The following is a 17991-nucleotide window of genomic DNA, read 5'->3' on the forward strand; positions in this document are numbered from 1 at the left end:
TTTATTTTATTTTATTTTTTGGTACAGGGGATTTAACCCAGGGGTGCTCAACCACTGAGCCACACCCTAGCTCTTTTTTTATATTTTATTTAGAGATAAGGTCTTACTGAGTTGGTTGGGGCCTCACTAAGTTGCTGAGGCTAGCTTTGAACTCCTGATCCTCCTGTCTCAGCCTCCTGAGCCTCTGGGATTACATGCGTGCACCACCACACCCAGCTGGAGTAAATTTTAAATATAAGAATATCCCAAATTTCATGGAACATCTAACAGAAAATGGTGGTTTATCTAAAATTCAAACATAACTAGGCATTCCATATTATTTGTTAAATCTGGCAGCCGTAATGGAAAGCTATTCAAAAGATGATGGGCAGGTATGAGGGAATATTTCCAATATCTGCACTATCACATTGATTTGGCAAAAAGAAGTACCAGCAATGAACAGGAGTTTCTAATTCACCAATAATATCACTTCCAAAAAAGTTTGCTAATTTGATAGACTAGAGATGATACCTAATTTTCATTTTAATTTATCTTTCTTTGACTTTTTGTGAGACTGAACAATTTTTCAAAACTTCACTATTTATCATCTCCCCTTTTGTGAACAGATCATATGCTAAACATTTGTCTACTTGGCCCTTCTGTTTCCACTGCCAAAGAGTATTAGCTTTGCCCACAATAAACACCTCATTCCTTTGCTTAGTTTATTATTTATTTTTTAATTCATGATCCATTTATTTACAGAGATTTTACTGAATTAAGTGTTTTGCTTTCCCCATACTTAGAATAAGTTTCCCCATCTAGAGATCAGATGAATGTTCATTTATATTTTATTCTAATTTTTATGGTTTGAGTAGGGTGTTGGTTAAATAGACCTTTTTCTAAGTGATTAACAAATTATCCTTGTAGGATTCATTCAGCATTTCAGAGTTTCTTTTTCAGAATATATTAGTGTAGTATTCCTTTCTCTCTTTCATTTCCTAATATCACTAAGTCCTTTCAATTCCTTCTTTTAGCATATCCTTGTGATTTAAAACCAACACACACCAATAGTAACAAGAATTTTACTTGGTACATTTGGATTTGTAAGTAAAGACATTCGATTAAAAAAATCTATGATTCTTACTCCTAAGAATCATACCTGAAGTAACTTGAATGATGATGAGATTATATCTCTGGTGCCAGACAGCCTGCCTCTATATGCATGGAGACAACTGGGTCAAAGAATATGAATGATTTCTCACACAAGTTTGATTTCCCTCTAAAATATAGCCTTTATTAGTTGGGTGCAGTGGACACTCCTATGATCCCAGTGGCTCAGGAGGTTGAGGCAGGAGGATTGGGAGTTTATAATAAGCCAGCTTCAGCAATTTAATGAGACCTTAAGGAACTCAGAGAGACCCTGTCTCTAAATAAAAAATAAAAAAGGGCTGGGGATATTTCTTAGTGGTTGAGTGCCCCTGGGTTCAATCCCTGGTACCAAAAGACAAATATATATATATAATATATATATATATATATATAATATATATATATATTCTTTATTATAATAAAATATTATTAATTAGGATTTACTCTATGTTTAGAAAGTCAGTGTATGATTTACAGCAAGATTTAAATAAATATATTTGCCTAAGTACAATACAGTAGTTCCTTCATTCAATCTCAAATATCATCAAGCATAGCCAAATCTAACACTGCTATTCCCTCTTCTTTTCACTCATGCTGTTTAGGATATTCTTCACCAAAGAACCTCATCTGTAGTACTGTCTGCTTGTCTTAGAAAACATTTGAATTGCTTTTTTTTTCTATTATGCCCTATTAGCTTAGCTGTCTGTGTCTTTTCCCTTCCATTACCCAAAATAGATGAAATAAAGCTCACTGTTGTATTATCCTTGTACACAGGTTCTGCCTTTCTGTGCCTGGATAGTTTCAATCATGAAAAAAATTCTTCTCTACTAAATTCACTTATCCTTTCACTTGAAATATAGGCTGGTATAAAATCCCAATTTGCATAATTTCCTCAAAGTTATCTCTCTTTTGGAATCTTCCCAGACTTTTATTTTTCTGATGAGGTCTTGCTGTGCTGCTATGTTGCCCAGGTTGACACTGAATTCACAGGCTCAAGAGTCACTGGGATTACAGGCATGTGCCATGAGGCCTGGCTGAAGAATATACTATTAAACACATTTATGAATTTTTTATTAAAAATTCAGATTTATTAGCAATGGACTGACCATGGACAAATAAAATTCAAGAAAAATCAACTGAATGTCTTTTACTACTTCTTTTATGTTAATTGCCAAGGAACAATCTTTACATTTTAATAATATTTATTACTTTATCTTCTACAGTTTTAATAGCATTTACTATTTTTCTAATTATAATGCATGCTCCTTGTACCAATTTTTAGGAAATAGAGACAAATATAAATAAGAAAATACATCACCTCTGATCCTTTCATTTAATGATTACCATAGTTACCATTTTTGTGCATTTCCTTACCATTTTTCTTACATTTGTATTAATTTACCCACAAATATTTATTGAGCAACAATTATATCCCAGGCACAGTTCTAGGTGCTAGAGACAGCAAAAAAGACAAAGTCTCCCTCAGTATAATAAAGGGATCAATTTCTTCTCAATTGATCTATAAAATCTATGCAATGCAATCAAAATCCCTATAGTGTTTTTGTGAATTTTGATAAGTGAATCCTCCACTTCATATACAAGAGAAAGGTCTCAAAAACCATATATTTTGTTTGTTTATTTATTTATTTATTTATTTATTTATTTATTGCGGTGCTGGGGATTGAACCCAGGGCCTTGTGCTTGTGAGGCAAGCACTCTACCAACTGAGCTATATCCCCAGCCCAAAAAACCAATATATTTTGAAGAAATATATGGGGGAATTTTCCTTACCAAAAATTTTCCTTACTTATTATAAGCATATAGCAATGCAAATACTGTGGTGTTGGGACAGGGATAGACAAGAGATTCAGTTGACTAGAGCAGAAAAACCAGGAAAAGCTCACCAACATAAAGAAACTTGGTTTGTGACAGAGGTGATTTCACAAATAAGAGACAAAAGGAAGGAATATTTATTAAATGGTGCCAGAACAACTGGTTTTCTAAACTGAAGGAGATTGGTAAGAGATCACCATCATATACTGTGCACACGTTATTGTTGGTTAACCAAATACTTAAGCATGAAGACAGAACACCAACACTTTCAGAAGAAAGTATGATAATAAGTATCATGAGGATGGGGAGGACTCGCAGATAGGAAATTTTTATGAATTGCTTGTGCAGGAGTGTACTGCTACTTCGAAGAACAACCTGACAGTTTACGGGAAAAGTGATAAAGACCAGATTATACCAGCCCCAAAGAAACTCTTACATATTTTTTGCACAAGGAAACTTTGTAAGAATGTTCAAGTATCATTCATGATGGGAAAGAATTGAAAACAACCTAGGAGTCATTTGGGGAATGGGTCAATGTAGTATATTGGTGCAGTGATATAGTATACTGAAGTTCAAAGGAATGAACTAGATGTACATATATTAATACAGAAAACACTCAATATCAGTATGCTGGGCTGGGGAGATAGCTCAGCTGGTAGAGTGCTTGCCTTGCAAGCACAAGGCCCTGAGTTCAATCCCCAGTACCACAAAAAAAAAAAAAAAAAAAAAAAAAAAAAATCAGTATGCTGGCGGGGGGTATAGCTCAGTGGTAGAGTACCTGCTCAGCATCTTTGGGGCCCTGGGTTCCATCCCAAAGCCACAAATGCAAAAAAAAAAAATCATTATGCTAAATTACAATCACAAGTTGTAATTTATATAAAACCATTTATATATAAAAAGTTAAATACAAAAAGCAATGTTAAATTTAATGAATAAATGCATATATAGTAAAAGTGTAAGACCTGCTTAGAAAGTATATACATAGATTTTAGATAAAGGTTACTTACAAGAGAGTAGAGGATAGGAGTGAGTAAAGGTACAGGAAAGACTTCAAATACATTAATAATGTATATAATACATATACATTAATAATGTATATATCTTGAAAAACTCTGAATTTCATGATAAAATATTAAAATTTGCTAGTCTTGATGGTGGTGAAATAGGAGTGTATTCTCTGACTCTTACTGTGTACTTGAAATATTTTATAAATTCAAAACATTTTTAAAAAAAGAATCAACAAGGGTAGGTGATTGATAGAATGTGGGTGTGAAGTCAGGAAAGGAGTCAGAGATGACTCAGGTTTTGTATCTGCTGCTGATGTCAGTGGCACAAAAAGAGAAGCTATGGAACTGGCTTCGTGGAAGATGATGAACTGTATTTCAGATATGATAAGCTCCAGGAAACAACAGAATATCCAGCCAGAAATGCACATGAGAATGTGTGGAGCGAGAGATTGGGGCAGCAAGGGAGCTGGCAAAGAGGGACTTGAAAAGCAGGAGATTTTGCTCTGAGGTCCAGTCTTTCATCTGTTCCACGGGCTAGGATATAAAAGTGATAACAGAAAAGAGATTCAAGAAGAAGGGGATGAGGAACAATGAACAATGAAGAGGTGAGGAGGTTTGAGGGAAGGTTATTGAGTATGGTGATTACTTTCAGATGATAAGGGGTTACTTACTTTTAGTTATTTATTTTTTTCATACCAGAGACTGAACCCAGGGGTGCTTAACCACTGAGCCATATCCCCAGTCTCTCTTTTTTTAAATTTATTTTGAGACAGAGTCTAACTAAATTGCTTAGGGCCTTGCTAAATTGCTGAGGCTGGCTTTGAACCTGCAATCCTCCTGCCTCAACCTTCTGAACCACTGGGATTATAGGTGTGCACCACCATGCCCAAGTATGATGATAAGATTTTGCTCAGAAGCTATGAGAGGCCAGGTGGCAGGCAGCACAGGAACAAGTGAGTGGTAAGGAAGGGAAGTCATGGAACATCAATCATTTCAGAAGGTAGGCAAGGAAAGGGTGGGAAGCTACTATACATTGTTTTTTGTGGGGAGGATTACTGGGGGTTGAACCCTGAAATGCTGTATCACTGAGGTACATACTCAGCCCTTTTTATTTTTCGAGACAAGATCTTGCTAAGTTACTGAGGCATGCTCCAAACTTGCCATACTCCTGCCTCAGCTTCCCAAGTTGCTTGGATTACAGGCCTGTACCACCTCACCCAGCTATATATTATTTATGGATAAGAATATACACAGCAAAATGATAAAAATTAGTAGTGAAAAGTATATTAGACTTTATATATGTTCACAAGTGTATGTGTGTATAAATATGTGTAGATTTATCTACACGTACATAGTGGATCATATTTCATTTGTTCACAATACTAATTAAAGAACTCCAGACTCACAGTGAACAAACATATAAGTATATATGATATATCCATATTATATAATATATGTGTAAATTTGTAACTTGTGCAAAAAGGTATGAGGTAAGAATTTAGCATTTAGGATGATTCCAAGCCCAAAGTTTTTAAATGAACTACTATTCAAGATTGAAGAAACAGATAATCCCAGAAAGCTCTTGACCTGAATTACTGTGAGCAGGACAAGAATTGTTTTTTAAATGACAGACATTTTCAGTCATTTCAAGAGAAATATGAAACCAAGGTCAATAGCCATTAAGGATTACATACAAAAGGAATCCTCTAAGATGAGAAAAATTGAAAATCGCTCCCTTACTCGCAGCAAAGCAGCACATGATGTGGAGAAATTTGGGCTCTTTCACATTCGCAAATCAGGAGGAGAGCATGTGGCTATGTGAGGTGCCCTGAGCTGCAGAAGACCAGACAACTAAGGACCAAGGAGGTGGAGTACTTTCTACTGAATAACAGAGTCGGCACTTCCCATAGTTAATTGACCAAGGGACACCCTTCCCACTTTGTATTGGGGTGCCAGGGATCAAACCTAGGCATTCTCAGATGCTAAGCAAAGTTTCTACCACTCAGGTATATCCCAGACCTGAAGAGACACATTTTTTTTTTTTGGTACCAGGAATTGAACCCAGGAGTGCTTCACCACTGCTCTACATTCCCAGCCCTGTTTTATATTTTATTTAGAGACAGGACCTTGCTAAGTTGCTGAGGCTGGCTTTGAACTTGCAATCCTTGTGCCTCATCCTCCGGAGCCGCTGGAATTACAGTTGTGCGCCACCGCACCTGCTGAAGGGACACTCTCAAAATTAATGTGGCTGGAATATTCCACCAGGAGCTCAAGATATAATGCTCAGTTGAATTAAAATAGACAACTAAAGAACAAAAATGTTTTTTAAAATATTTTTTAGTTGTAGGTGGACACAATACCTTTATTTTATTTTCATGTGGTGCGGAGGATCAAACCCAGGGCCCCACGAGTGCTAGATGAGTACACTATCACTGACCACAATCCCAGTCCCAAAAATGTTTTAATGGCAAACTAATTGCCCCAAGTAACTATCACAATTTGATTCATGTGCTTTAAAATTATTTTGAGGCATCAAAATACCTAAAAGATTGGATTATTTTATTTTATTAAGAAAAAGTATATGAAATTCAGATATGTTGTATTTCTATACAAGATACTGTGTTTTCATAAAATATGACAGACAGGAAGCAATGTTTGGCCAGGCGTGGTGATGCAGGCCTGTCATCCCAGCTATTAGGGAGACTGAGGCAGGAGTTTCACAAGTTTGATGCCAGCCTCAGCAACTTAGCAAGATCCTGTCTCAAAATTAAAAAAAGAAAAAGGACAGGAGGTATAGCTCAGTGATAATCCCCAGTACCCCTCCCCTACAAAAAGAAAGAAAGAGAAAGAAGCTATGTTTAAAAATGAGAACAGCACTATGGTGTCTTCTCAGTACACACACATACACACACACACGCACACTTTTTTCCATGCTGGGGATTAGACCTAGGGCCTCACACATACTAGGTAAGGACTCTATCACTGAGCTACTCACCCAGTCCCACATATTTTCTTAATATTATAAGTAATTATAATATTATAAGTAATTATGATATGAATTTCATATCATAAGTCATTCAACAAATCTCTATGGAGCACCTACTATGTGCCAAGCACTGTGCTAGGTGCTATAGATATGTGATGAACAAAACAGACAAAAAACCGGGTGCAGTGGCACATACCTATAGTCCCAGCGGCTCCCGAGACAGGAGGATCAAGAGTTCAAAGCCTGCCTCAGGAATGGCGAGGCACTAAGCAACTCAGTGAGACCCTGTCTCTAAATAAAATACAAAATAAGGCTGGGGATGTGACTCAGTGGTCGAGTGACCCTGAGTTTAATCCTCAGTACCCTCCCCCCCCCAAAAAAAAACAGTCAAAAAGCTCTGCTCATATAGAGCTCATATTCCACTAGGAAGAGACAAACATTAAACAAAATATAAAGGTAATATGTGCTATGGTGATAGATAAAACAGGGAAGGGGAAAATGGGGAGTCTGGGATGTGGGAGTGGGTTGCAATTTTAAATAGAATGTTCACCTCATGGAAGATGACATTTGAGCAAAGATTGCAAGGAAGGATGAGAGAGAGCCATGTGGCTCTCTGGAGTAACAGCATTCCAGACAGCGGGGACAACATGCAAATGCCTGGAGGCTGGAGCATGCCTGGCGTATTTGAGAAAGTGCAAGGAAGCTGGTAAGCCTGATGTGAATAAGCCAGGGGGAGAAGAGGAGGGCACAGATCACTGGAGGTGCCACTATTGAAAGATGTTAGCTTTTTTTTTGGTACTGGGAATTGAACACAGGGGTGCTTAACCACTGAGCCACATCCCCAGCCCTTTTTATATTTTATTTAGAGACAGGGTCTTGCTGAGTTGCTGAGGCTGGCTCTGAACTTGTGACCCTCCTGCCTCAGCCTCCCAAATTGATGGGATCGCAGGTTTGCACCAGAAGACCCAGTGAACTTTTTAGCTTTTCTGAGTGAACTGGAGAGTCAGTGAAGAGTTCTGAGCAGATTGTTATGATCCTTCATTTCAAGAGGATCACTCTGGCTGCTCTGTTGTAAACACATCAAAGGGTCAATGCTGCTTGCAAACAAGGAGACCATTAAGAGACTGTACATTCTCAGTTAAAAAAAATGGTGGTGCTTTGGCCCCTGGTATTAGTGGAGGTGGTGAGAAGTTGTCTTGTATTTTGAAGGGAGAGTCACCAGGATTTGTTGATGGATTGGATGCGGGAGGTGAAAGAGTATGGGGGCTCCAATGTTTGGGGCATAAGCCAATGGAAAAATTGGCCATTAACTGAGATGTGGAAGCCTCTGGAAAGGAATTTTAGGGAAGATGAGCAACTTTGTTTCGGTCATTATCAGTTTGAGATCCTATATTAAAACTAGGTAGGGCAGTTGAGTAAATGGTTAGATTGGATGAGTCTGCAGTTCAGGGGAGAGATCTGAGCTGGAGGAATAAATTTGGAAGTTGTTGACATATAGACATGTGTTGTTTGATACAGTAGCTGCCAGCCACATGTCACTATTGAGCACTTGTGTGGTTAGTCTGAATTGAGATATGCTGTAAGCATAAGATACCTGATTTCAAAGACTTCATACAGAAAAAAAAAGAAAATGAAATATCTCATTACTAATTTTTATATTTATCCCATGTTGAAATTATAATATTTTGGATGTTTTGGGTTAAAGAAAATATATTATTAAAATTAATAGCAGCTTAGGAGGCCAAGGCAGGAGGATCACGAGTTCAAAGACAGCCTCAGCAACTTAACAAGGCCTTAAGCAACTTAATGAGACCCTGCCTCTAAATAAAAAATAAAAAGGACTGGGGATGTTGCTCAGTGGTTAAGCACCCCTGAATTCAATTCCTGGTATAAAAAAAAGAAAAAGAAAAAGAAAAAAATTAATATCACCTGTTTCTTTTTACTTTTTTGAAATGTGGTTACAAGAATATTTAAAATATATATGTAGCTCACATTATATTTCTATCAGACTGCACTGGTATAGATGGTATATAAAGTCATATACAGTGGATGAGATCACCAAGGGAATGAGAGGAGTAATTAGAGAAGAAATCTAAAGATTAAGTCTTGGGCTTGGGGTTGTGTCTCAATGGTAGTGTGCTTGCCTAGCACATCTGAGGCACTGGGTTTGATCTCAGCACGACATAAAAATAAATGAATAAAATAAAGATCCGTCAACAGCTAAAAACGTTTAAAAAAAGATTAAGCCTCATTGATGAGATATACCCAAACACAAACACCCACTCATACACTCAACTTTATTGAGCTACAATTGTACACAAGAAAGCACACTCATTCTTCTCTCTATATATACATGTAACCTTCACCCCACTGTATTTTAAGTGCAACTTAACATAAAGAAGCCTCTTTGAATGGATTCATTGGAACAAAGGGAGGAACACAAATACCCTGTTTTACAATATTTACATATTCTTTAATTTGGCCGTTTCAGAAATCATTATTATTTCATTCTAGATGACTCACCTCCGGAATTTTGAGAGATCAAAGGCTCTAATCACTTACATTTGCTTTTAATTATTCCATGTCTTTGTTAGATTTACATACAATTTGAGTCTCATAAGCCCTGGTTTTGTTTGCTGATAACTTTTCTTTCAACTAAATATCCCTGGAGAATGAAGAGAGTGAGCTTCCGTAGCACAGGGTCACTTGTATCTGGCTCCACAGCTCCAGGGGAGTGGCATTCACATAGTCTATGACACAATTAGCATTCTCTAGAATTGTTCAATGTGGCAGCCCACGTGGTATGTATGCTTATTACATAATTCTGAATAATGTCACAGAAACTACAACCATTGGGGAGAAAAATATATTTCTGCATGATGTTGAGCTGGTAAATGCTGACCATGCACTGATTTCCTATCACGTTTTTATTCTCCTGGTGATCTTTTATGGACTTCCAGTAGTTATTGGGCACAGATAGCATACCCTTTTAAAAGCCAGATTATTACATAACAACAACTACTATATGAGTGTTCCCTTAGACCTCATTGTTCCTAACACTTTCTGGCTTCCTTAGCAGTCTTCCCCCACCCCATCCACTCCACACCAGCATAGATAAACAATTGGTCAGGGCACGATTAAGTTTAAGACTTTCAGAGGAAGGAAATTTGTTAATATGGACCATATACATCACCTTATTACCATTTTATAAGCACAACTCCTCTCTTTAGTTTTTATTATGAAATTTTTTTTGTCTTTGTCTTCTGGGGATGAACGAGGGTCTCATGTATGCCAGGCAAGTGAGCTACCACTGAACCACATTCCTAGCCCACTATTGTAGAAATTTTTATGTACAACATACACAAGCAGAAAGAATAGTTAATTAATCCTTGGGTACCCATTATCCAGCTCCAATAACTATTGGATTTTGTATATTTGGGTGATGGAACTGAACCCAGGGGTGGTCTACCACATATCAACATCCCAAGCCATTTTTATTTATTTTTTTTATTTTGAGGCAAAGTCTCACTAAGTTGCCCAGGCTGGCCTTGAGATCTTCCTGCCTCAGTCTCCAAGAATTTGGAGTTATGGCCGTGCACCACCATGCTGAGTTAAATAGCTTGGATTTTTATCACAGATTTACCTGCCACATTAACACTATCCTAATTGAACTTGAGATACAAGTATTAGAAATGTCATTGATTCATTTGACCTAGAAATTTCACTTGGATAAATCCATGCCAGTAAAACCTCTGACCTGTAAACAGAGATGCCTGTATAAGGATTATTATTGCATATTGCGTCACTGTTTATAATAGAAAAATATTAGAAACAATCTAAATGCCCATCTGTAGGGTACAGATTTATCCTAAATCTCTAGACCTGTGCCTGGCATATAATGAGTGCTCAAAAAAATTTGTTGGGTGCATGAATAAATGAATCAACATGATTCATTCAAGCTAAGGAATTCTCTTCTGCCATTAAGATAAATGAGGCATACATGGAAAAAATTCTGAAAGATATTAACTGATGAAAGTAAATTGCAGAAAAATTCTACTTTAAAAAATATGTGTATATGTATATCCCTATATATGAACTAATAGTGGGAATCTCATGGGTGGGAAGTTGAAGTGGGGTACAAGGGAACATTTACATTTTATCATCTAAATGGGACTACAGGTGCATGCCACCAAAACCGGCAACAGATTTTATATTTAAGTATGTATTACTTTAAATAAAATTACAAATTTAGTTCCCTGGTTACATGAACCACATTTCATGTGCTCAATAGCCAGATTTGGCTAGTGCCTATTCTATCGGACAGGGGAGGCCTAAAACTGTGTAGCACATAAGGGTCACTCAATACAAATTCTGAGACGCTTTTACAATGAAAACATAGTCATGATTATGTGAATGAGACAGATTAAACAGAAGCAACAGAAAAAATGACAAATGTTGGCCAGATACACATGAATTGGAACACTTGTACATTGCTGGTGGGAATATAAAATAGTGCAGCTGCTGTGGAAAACAGTTTAGCAGTTCCTCAGAAAGTTAAGTATAGAATTACCATATGATCTAGCAATTCTACTTCTAGGTACATATCCAAGAGAAATGAAAACATATGTCCACACAGAAACTTGTATATGAATGTTTATAGTAGCATTATCCGTTGTAGCCAAAAAGGTGGAAATGAACCAAATGTCCATCAGTGGATGAATAGGAAAACAAAGTTGGTATAAAATAGGAATGCAATACTGATACATTCTACAACTTGGATAAATCTCCAAAGCCTACCAAATGAAAGAGGCCAGGCACACACATGAAAAAAATCAAACATGCGGCTGGGGATGTGGCTCAGTTGTATAGCACTTACCTAGCAACCCTGAGGCCATGAAAAAAATCCATAGTACCATGAAAAAAAATACGATTTCTTTTATATAAAATATCCAGTATAGGAAAAGCTATAGAGAAAGAAAGCAGATTAATAGTTGCCAGGGGGAGATGGGGAAATGGAAGTAATTTCTTAATGAATACATCTGTTCTTCTAGGGTGATGAGAAAGTTTTGAGAGACGTAGTGGTTGCATATCATTTTTTTTTTTTTTTGTGGTGCTGGGGATTGAACCCAGGGCCTTGTGCATGCGAGGCAGGCACTCTACCAACTGAGCTATATCCCCAGCCCTGCATATCATTTTGAATGCATTAGAAGCAACTGAATTATACATTTGAAAATGGTTAACTGTTCTTTGTGCAAATTTCAGCTTAATAAAAATTTATAGCAAGAAATGGGTATTTTGGTAGCAGATGAAACAAGATTAGTAAAAAGCCAATAGTTGTCAAGTGTGGTAGTGCACACTTGGAATCCCAGCAACTTGGGAGGTTGAGGCAAGAGGATCACAAATTCAAGGCCAGCCTCAACAACTTACCAAGATCCTGAAACAGAATAAAAAAATAAATTAAAAGGACTGAGGATGTAGCTTAGTGATAGAGTGTCCTGGGCTCAATTCCTGGTAGAGAGAGAGAAAGAAAGAAACAAAGATGAGAAACCACTCAGTAAGATGCACACTTTGAGGCTGTAGAATTGTCCCTACAGTTTCTCTTTGCTATATGAGTGCAGTCATGTTCAGAACCTACTCATTCCTTGATGTCCAGCTGCAATGTTCCCCCATCAGGAGCCTTCCAGAGATTCTAATCGGATGTGATCTCTCCTGCCTCTCTCTTTACCTTGAGTATGATCCTTATCACATACTATTTTGTATCATAAATACATTCTTTCTCTTTTTGTAGCAGGGATTGAACCCAGGGGTGCTTGACCACTGAGCCACATCTCCAGCTCTTTTTATTTCTTAATTTGAGACAGGGTATCACTGAGTTACTTAGGGCCTCACTAAATTGCTGAGGCTGGCCTTGAAATTGGGATCCTCCTGCCTCAGCTTCCCAAGTCACTGAGATTATAGGCAAGGGCCATGGTTCCTGGCTATAAATACATTCCCTTGTGGTGGACTTCCATTTATTTCCCGAAGAGGATGGACAGTGTCTTTAATCCATACTCATTCTCCCTCAGTGCATAGCACCATGCTCAATGTTGATGTAATTAAACAGAACACCTAAAACAGAAAAAGTAAAGCCTACACTGTCAGGAATGACTGTGGAGCCTACACAATGGCCAGATGGCGTTTGTGCACCATAAGTGTGACATATGCTTTCCATGGCTCACAAAACTGTAGAAAATTGCCTACTTCTCCGACTTCATCTCATGCATACCATTCCTCTTCCTTCTATGACCTAGTCTCATGGGCCTTTTTTTCCCCGGTCTTTGAACATGCCAAGTCTGTTCCCAATTCCAGTCCTTTGTTCCTGGCATTCCTGCTGCCTGCGGTGCTCTACCTGTGACTACTTTTAAGATGCAGCTCAATTTTCACCTCCTCAAAGAAGTTTTTCTTCACCACATTTCTAAATTAGATCCCCAACTCCAGTTACTCTCAATCGTATCACCTTTATTCTCTGCATTTCTGAAATGTACACGTACATTTGTTTGAATAAGAATATAAGCGCCACGAGAGGAGGGACCTTGCCTATCTTCTTCAATGATGCATAACTTCCATGGTGGCAATAGAATCTAAAGATGCTTTTGGTTGAAAGTAACAGAATATTTGACTAAAAGCAGTAGAAAACACAAGGATTTATTCTCCTCACTGGAAAAGGAATTCAGAGGTAGGCAGTACTAGGATTGGTTCAATACTCTCAGATTTTGGGTTGGCATTTCCTAAGGTTGTCTTGAACTTCCCTCATGGTTCCAATATGGTTGCCCAGGGTCCAGACTTCACAAGAAACACCTGTCTCAGGAAGAATAGGTGTCAGAGGTCTCCTTCCTATTTCTTTTCACCAAGGCAGGAAAAAAAAAAAAAAAAAAAACTTTCCAGGATCCCTCCTTTCACCCATTTATCTTATATCCCATTGGCCCAAACTTAGTGGAAGTCTAGGCTATCCCACTAATTAAGGAGCCCAAGAGTATCATGTGCTTTTTTTTTCAGTCATGATTTATAGCTCCTCTCTTCCCTAAAACCTGTGGCTCTACCTTGTAATGAAGCATCAGATTTGGGCTCACATAGCAAGGAAAATGAATTATGACTGTTGTGAAGGTCACTCCAAGTACAACCCACACAGGCATTCCTGGAACGGAGGACCTGAATTTATGCTGATCCACCTATATGCAACAATTAAATTTTACATGTGCATGCACACAGTACAAAGCCATGATTTATGACACAATGCCTTTGCTTTTAGAGGACTTCTAGTTTGCAGGTCCTCTAGGACCCCTCCATCTGTGCCTTATTGGGATAATGTGATAGTTGCTGAACAGGCTTGCTGCTAAGAGACTTGGCATTTTCTGGGTTCACAGAAACCATTAAGCATACCCTTGTTTCCATAACAAAGTTCCCTATGTAGGTGCCACTGTTTGCTCTTCAAAGTTGGGAAAAGTGGGTGAAATGCCATATGGGCAGTAGTGGGAACCCTTCAGAGGGATGCTTGGCTCCCCAGATCATCAGTTATTTTCAAACTCTCAACAAATGAAGTAACCAAATAGAAAACTGCCAGATCAGTGGGGCCTCCCGCTTTGTCCTTGGGGAAGTTTTATGGGGACACCAATACTTCAAGATTCCAGTCCTTATTTCTGTCTTAAGGATGTATGTTTCACACCTAGTCAGATGTTCTTTGATTCTTGGAAAAACAATTTCTTGGAAGCTGGTGAGGATAAGGAAAGAAGTAGGAAATGGAGAGAAAGTGGTGGTTTTAGTGCACATGTAAAACGCTTCTAGAAGACTGTTAGGTCCTTTGAGACTATAAGCCCAGGTCTTGGCCTTCCCAGAGCCACTGTACCCCGCTCCTGGAGCTGTCACTGCTGGATTACACAACCTGCCACAGGCTCAGGCCCCACAACCCGGCTTTCTCCCGCCTGGGGTGCCACCACAGCAGGTCACACTTTCCAAAGCCTACTTCCTTCCCTGGGGTTACCCCTCTGAGGTGGACGCCTGGGAAAGAAAATGGTGTGGTTGCGGAGAAAGACCCAGGAGAACCTCTCAGGCCAGAAAACCTGCTTTCTCCTTCGACATCTGTGCGACCCTACCCCAGCGGAGCACACAATAGGCGGCTGCTCCACGTTGTTTCCCAGCCCCTCGCTTCAAGGGCCCCGCGGGCTAGTGGGGTGGGGGACGTGAGGGTCCTCCAGCCCTCCCGCTGGCACTGTAGCCTTGGGGAAGGGAGGGGAGCCCGGGGACAGCGCAGGCCCGGGTCTTGGAGACAGTTCATCACCCCCTCCGACCTCCCTCTAGCACCACACACTCGAAAAAAGCAGCAGTCTCATCTTGCCTCCCGGATGCGGCTGCACCAGCAACATCAGCTGCGGGCGGAGCCCTAGTGGTTGCCACTTCCCCCCTCTTCCCTCGTGACCCTCGCCCCCACCTTCAGGACTCCCTCCCCCTCCACACACCCTTCCCCGTCAGACACACCCTCCTTCTTAGGCTGCTGGCGAGCGGAGCCGGGGCTCTTTAGGGGAGGGAGCTGCCGCTGCCGCCGCCGCCGCCGCCGCCGCCGCCGCGGGGCAGGACAGTGAGAGCAAAGCGAGCAAGAAAAGGAGGGAACGAGGGAGGAGCAGCGGGTGGGAGGGAGGAGCTGCGGGAGCCGCGCCGCCACCAAGCTGAGAGGTGGCCGGCCGGCGTGTAAACACAGGGAGCAGCAGCGGCCGCGGCCGCCCCGGCCCGGGGCAGTGAGTACGCCCGCCGAGACTTGCCCGCCGCCTCTGCCATGGCTGAAGTGCGCAAATTCACCAAGCGGCTCAGCAAGCCCGGCACGGCGGCTGAGCTCCGGCAGAGCGTGTCGGAGGCCGTGCGGGGCTCCGTGGTGCTGGTGAGTGACCGAGGGACGGGGCGTCCCGGGGGACGCGCTCCTGCTAGGAGCGACGCTGTGGCTTCCCGCGCGCGGGGCCCGGGGTAGGAAAGGCGCTGCGGCGGCAGCGGGTGCGCAGCGAGCTCTTTCTCCGCTCCAGTAAGTTTTCGCACCGGCAGCCGCTTGCTGGGGTCCGAATCCCAGGCGCCCGCTGACAGCGCTCAAGCTGCCCTGCACCGCGGAGGCGTGCGCCGGGAGGGAAGCCTACGGGCAAAGCCAGGCGCGGACGGTTGCGGGGGCAGCGCGGGCTTCCAGCCTGGGCGGGGGCCTGGGGTGTGAACTAGAGAGCGGACCTCGCGCTGCCCAGCACTCGGCACAAAGAGCTGAGGACGAGGGCAAGGGTGAGATCCCGAAATCTCCTGAGAGCACCTGAGGCAGCTGAGGCGGAAGGATGCGACGAGCCTTTAGCAGTACACTCTCGCGCGCGCACACACCGTGTGTACACACAAAAAAAGAACCCCACCCAAAAAGCCCTGGGCGCCCAAGCTCTGACTGGCGGTGAGAACAGAGGAAGCAGAGCGACTTCCTCCTGCTACTGAGGGAGAGAGGGTGGGGATGGGTGTTGAAGGGGTGCTGCCGCCGCGGAGAGAGTAGATTGAAAACAACGGGGTGCCGTGGGCGAGTAGGCGCAGGCTCGATCTCTGCTGCCTGCGGGTGTCCCTTGAGACCCGCGAGCACTACAGAGGCAAGGGGACAGGGTTTTAGGGAAAATCAGGGCGTGCTCCTCCAAGGATGAAGGACCTGGTGTCAGACCCACCACTCAGGGCTGGGGGATGGGGATTGGAGAACGCGCTGATCCCCTGGGAGCCCTCCCAGCGCACCCTCAGCCTCATCCAGATTGTCTGACTCCGGAGGGAAGCGGATGGTGCTAACGGGCACTTGCCCCTTCTTCTGTTTTCAAGACACTCATTGCCAATTTCCTGGACTAGCGAACAAACCCTAAAATCAGCAATCGGACTGGTTAATTGGTGTGTGTTTTGTTACTTTGTTTTTTTTTTTTTTTTTGGATTTTTTTGTTTCCTTGGTTTTGTCTTCAATCCCTCAGTGTTACAGTGTGTTCTTTGCTGTGTTTAAATTTCACTATTTAGGAGAGTTGTTTTTTTTTTTTAAACACAACTTGTCGCGGGAAGGGAACTTCACAGCTTTTCCTTGTAATTTCTCTGTTGATCTTGTAGAATCAGCAATAAAACCAACATTAAAGGGAGGCCAGGGGCCTGATCCCAATAGTGGAGAAAGTTGACATTAGTGGGAATTCTGGAGGAGGATCAAAGGCAAAATATGTACCTTTGAGATAAAAATCTGATCCCTAATAGCTACAACTGTGCAAAGCCAAGTGACTTTAAAGAAATCTCTTTATCGTGGCTGGACCCTTGAAAGTTTAATCCTGCTGTTTAGTGAAGCTAAACCCAGACCTTTAATGTTGTTTTAATGGATTTATCTTATTGTGTGCTTCACTCAGATTTTGGAGTGAGAACCTGTTGAGGTCAGATCCAAACCTAGCTTGTCATCACAGCCAGTTTTGAGAGGAAGACAAGCTGTGTGCAGGGCATTTATACCAGGGATCTCATCTTTGGTGATTATTAACAAGTGATTCAATCTGCCTAGCACAGGGAATGCTTTGCTAAACTCAGGAAGAAAGAAAACCTTTGAGCAGGGGTGGCTAGACTTCTACTATAACATGTGAAGGGAACTGTGGAGTGGACAGATGGTCTCAAGAGGATAAATGGGACGCCACAAACCTCCACTGGGATATGACCAGTGTTTGACCTGCCACCTTCAACTGCAAAAAAGTTAACATTCTTTCCCAGATTTTTAGGTTTTAAAAAGAATTTTGTGCAGCACAGGTGCAGTGCTCCTTAACCACTGGAAAAACTGTTAATGGGAGGAGACTCCTTCTTGAAGCTATTGCCAGTGGTCATGGTTTCCTCATCATTTTAGCTAACTTGGGACCAAGGCCACTGATTTTTAGCATTTATGCCAGACCATACAGAGGAATGACACTTATGCATTAGCTTATATGTGACCCAGGATGAGATTTTGGGAGCAGGGAGAACAGATTCTAGGAATTTAAATATCTGTCAAGTCCCTAC

General features: G+C 41.1%; 1 protein-coding gene across 2 annotated transcripts in view; it reads left to right on the forward strand.

Annotated features, from left to right (window-relative positions):
- The first annotated feature begins 15629 nt into the window (after positions 1-15629).
- The window catches only part of Dock11 (dedicator of cytokinesis 11), a 183688-nt gene continuing 181326 nt past the window's right edge, over positions 15630-17991 (forward strand). For both annotated transcript variants that reach the window (XM_047535641.1, XM_047535642.1), the window contains exon 1: positions 15630-15862. In XM_047535641.1, coding sequence (XP_047391597.1) covers positions 15761-15862 — 102 coding nt within the window. In that variant the 5' untranslated portion in view covers positions 15630-15760. The remainder of the gene's footprint in view (positions 15863-17991) is intronic.

This window comes from Sciurus carolinensis, chromosome X, assembly GCF_902686445.1.
Source record: "Sciurus carolinensis chromosome X, mSciCar1.2, whole genome shotgun sequence".
Classification (NCBI taxonomy): Eukaryota; Metazoa; Chordata; class Mammalia; order Rodentia; family Sciuridae; genus Sciurus; species Sciurus carolinensis.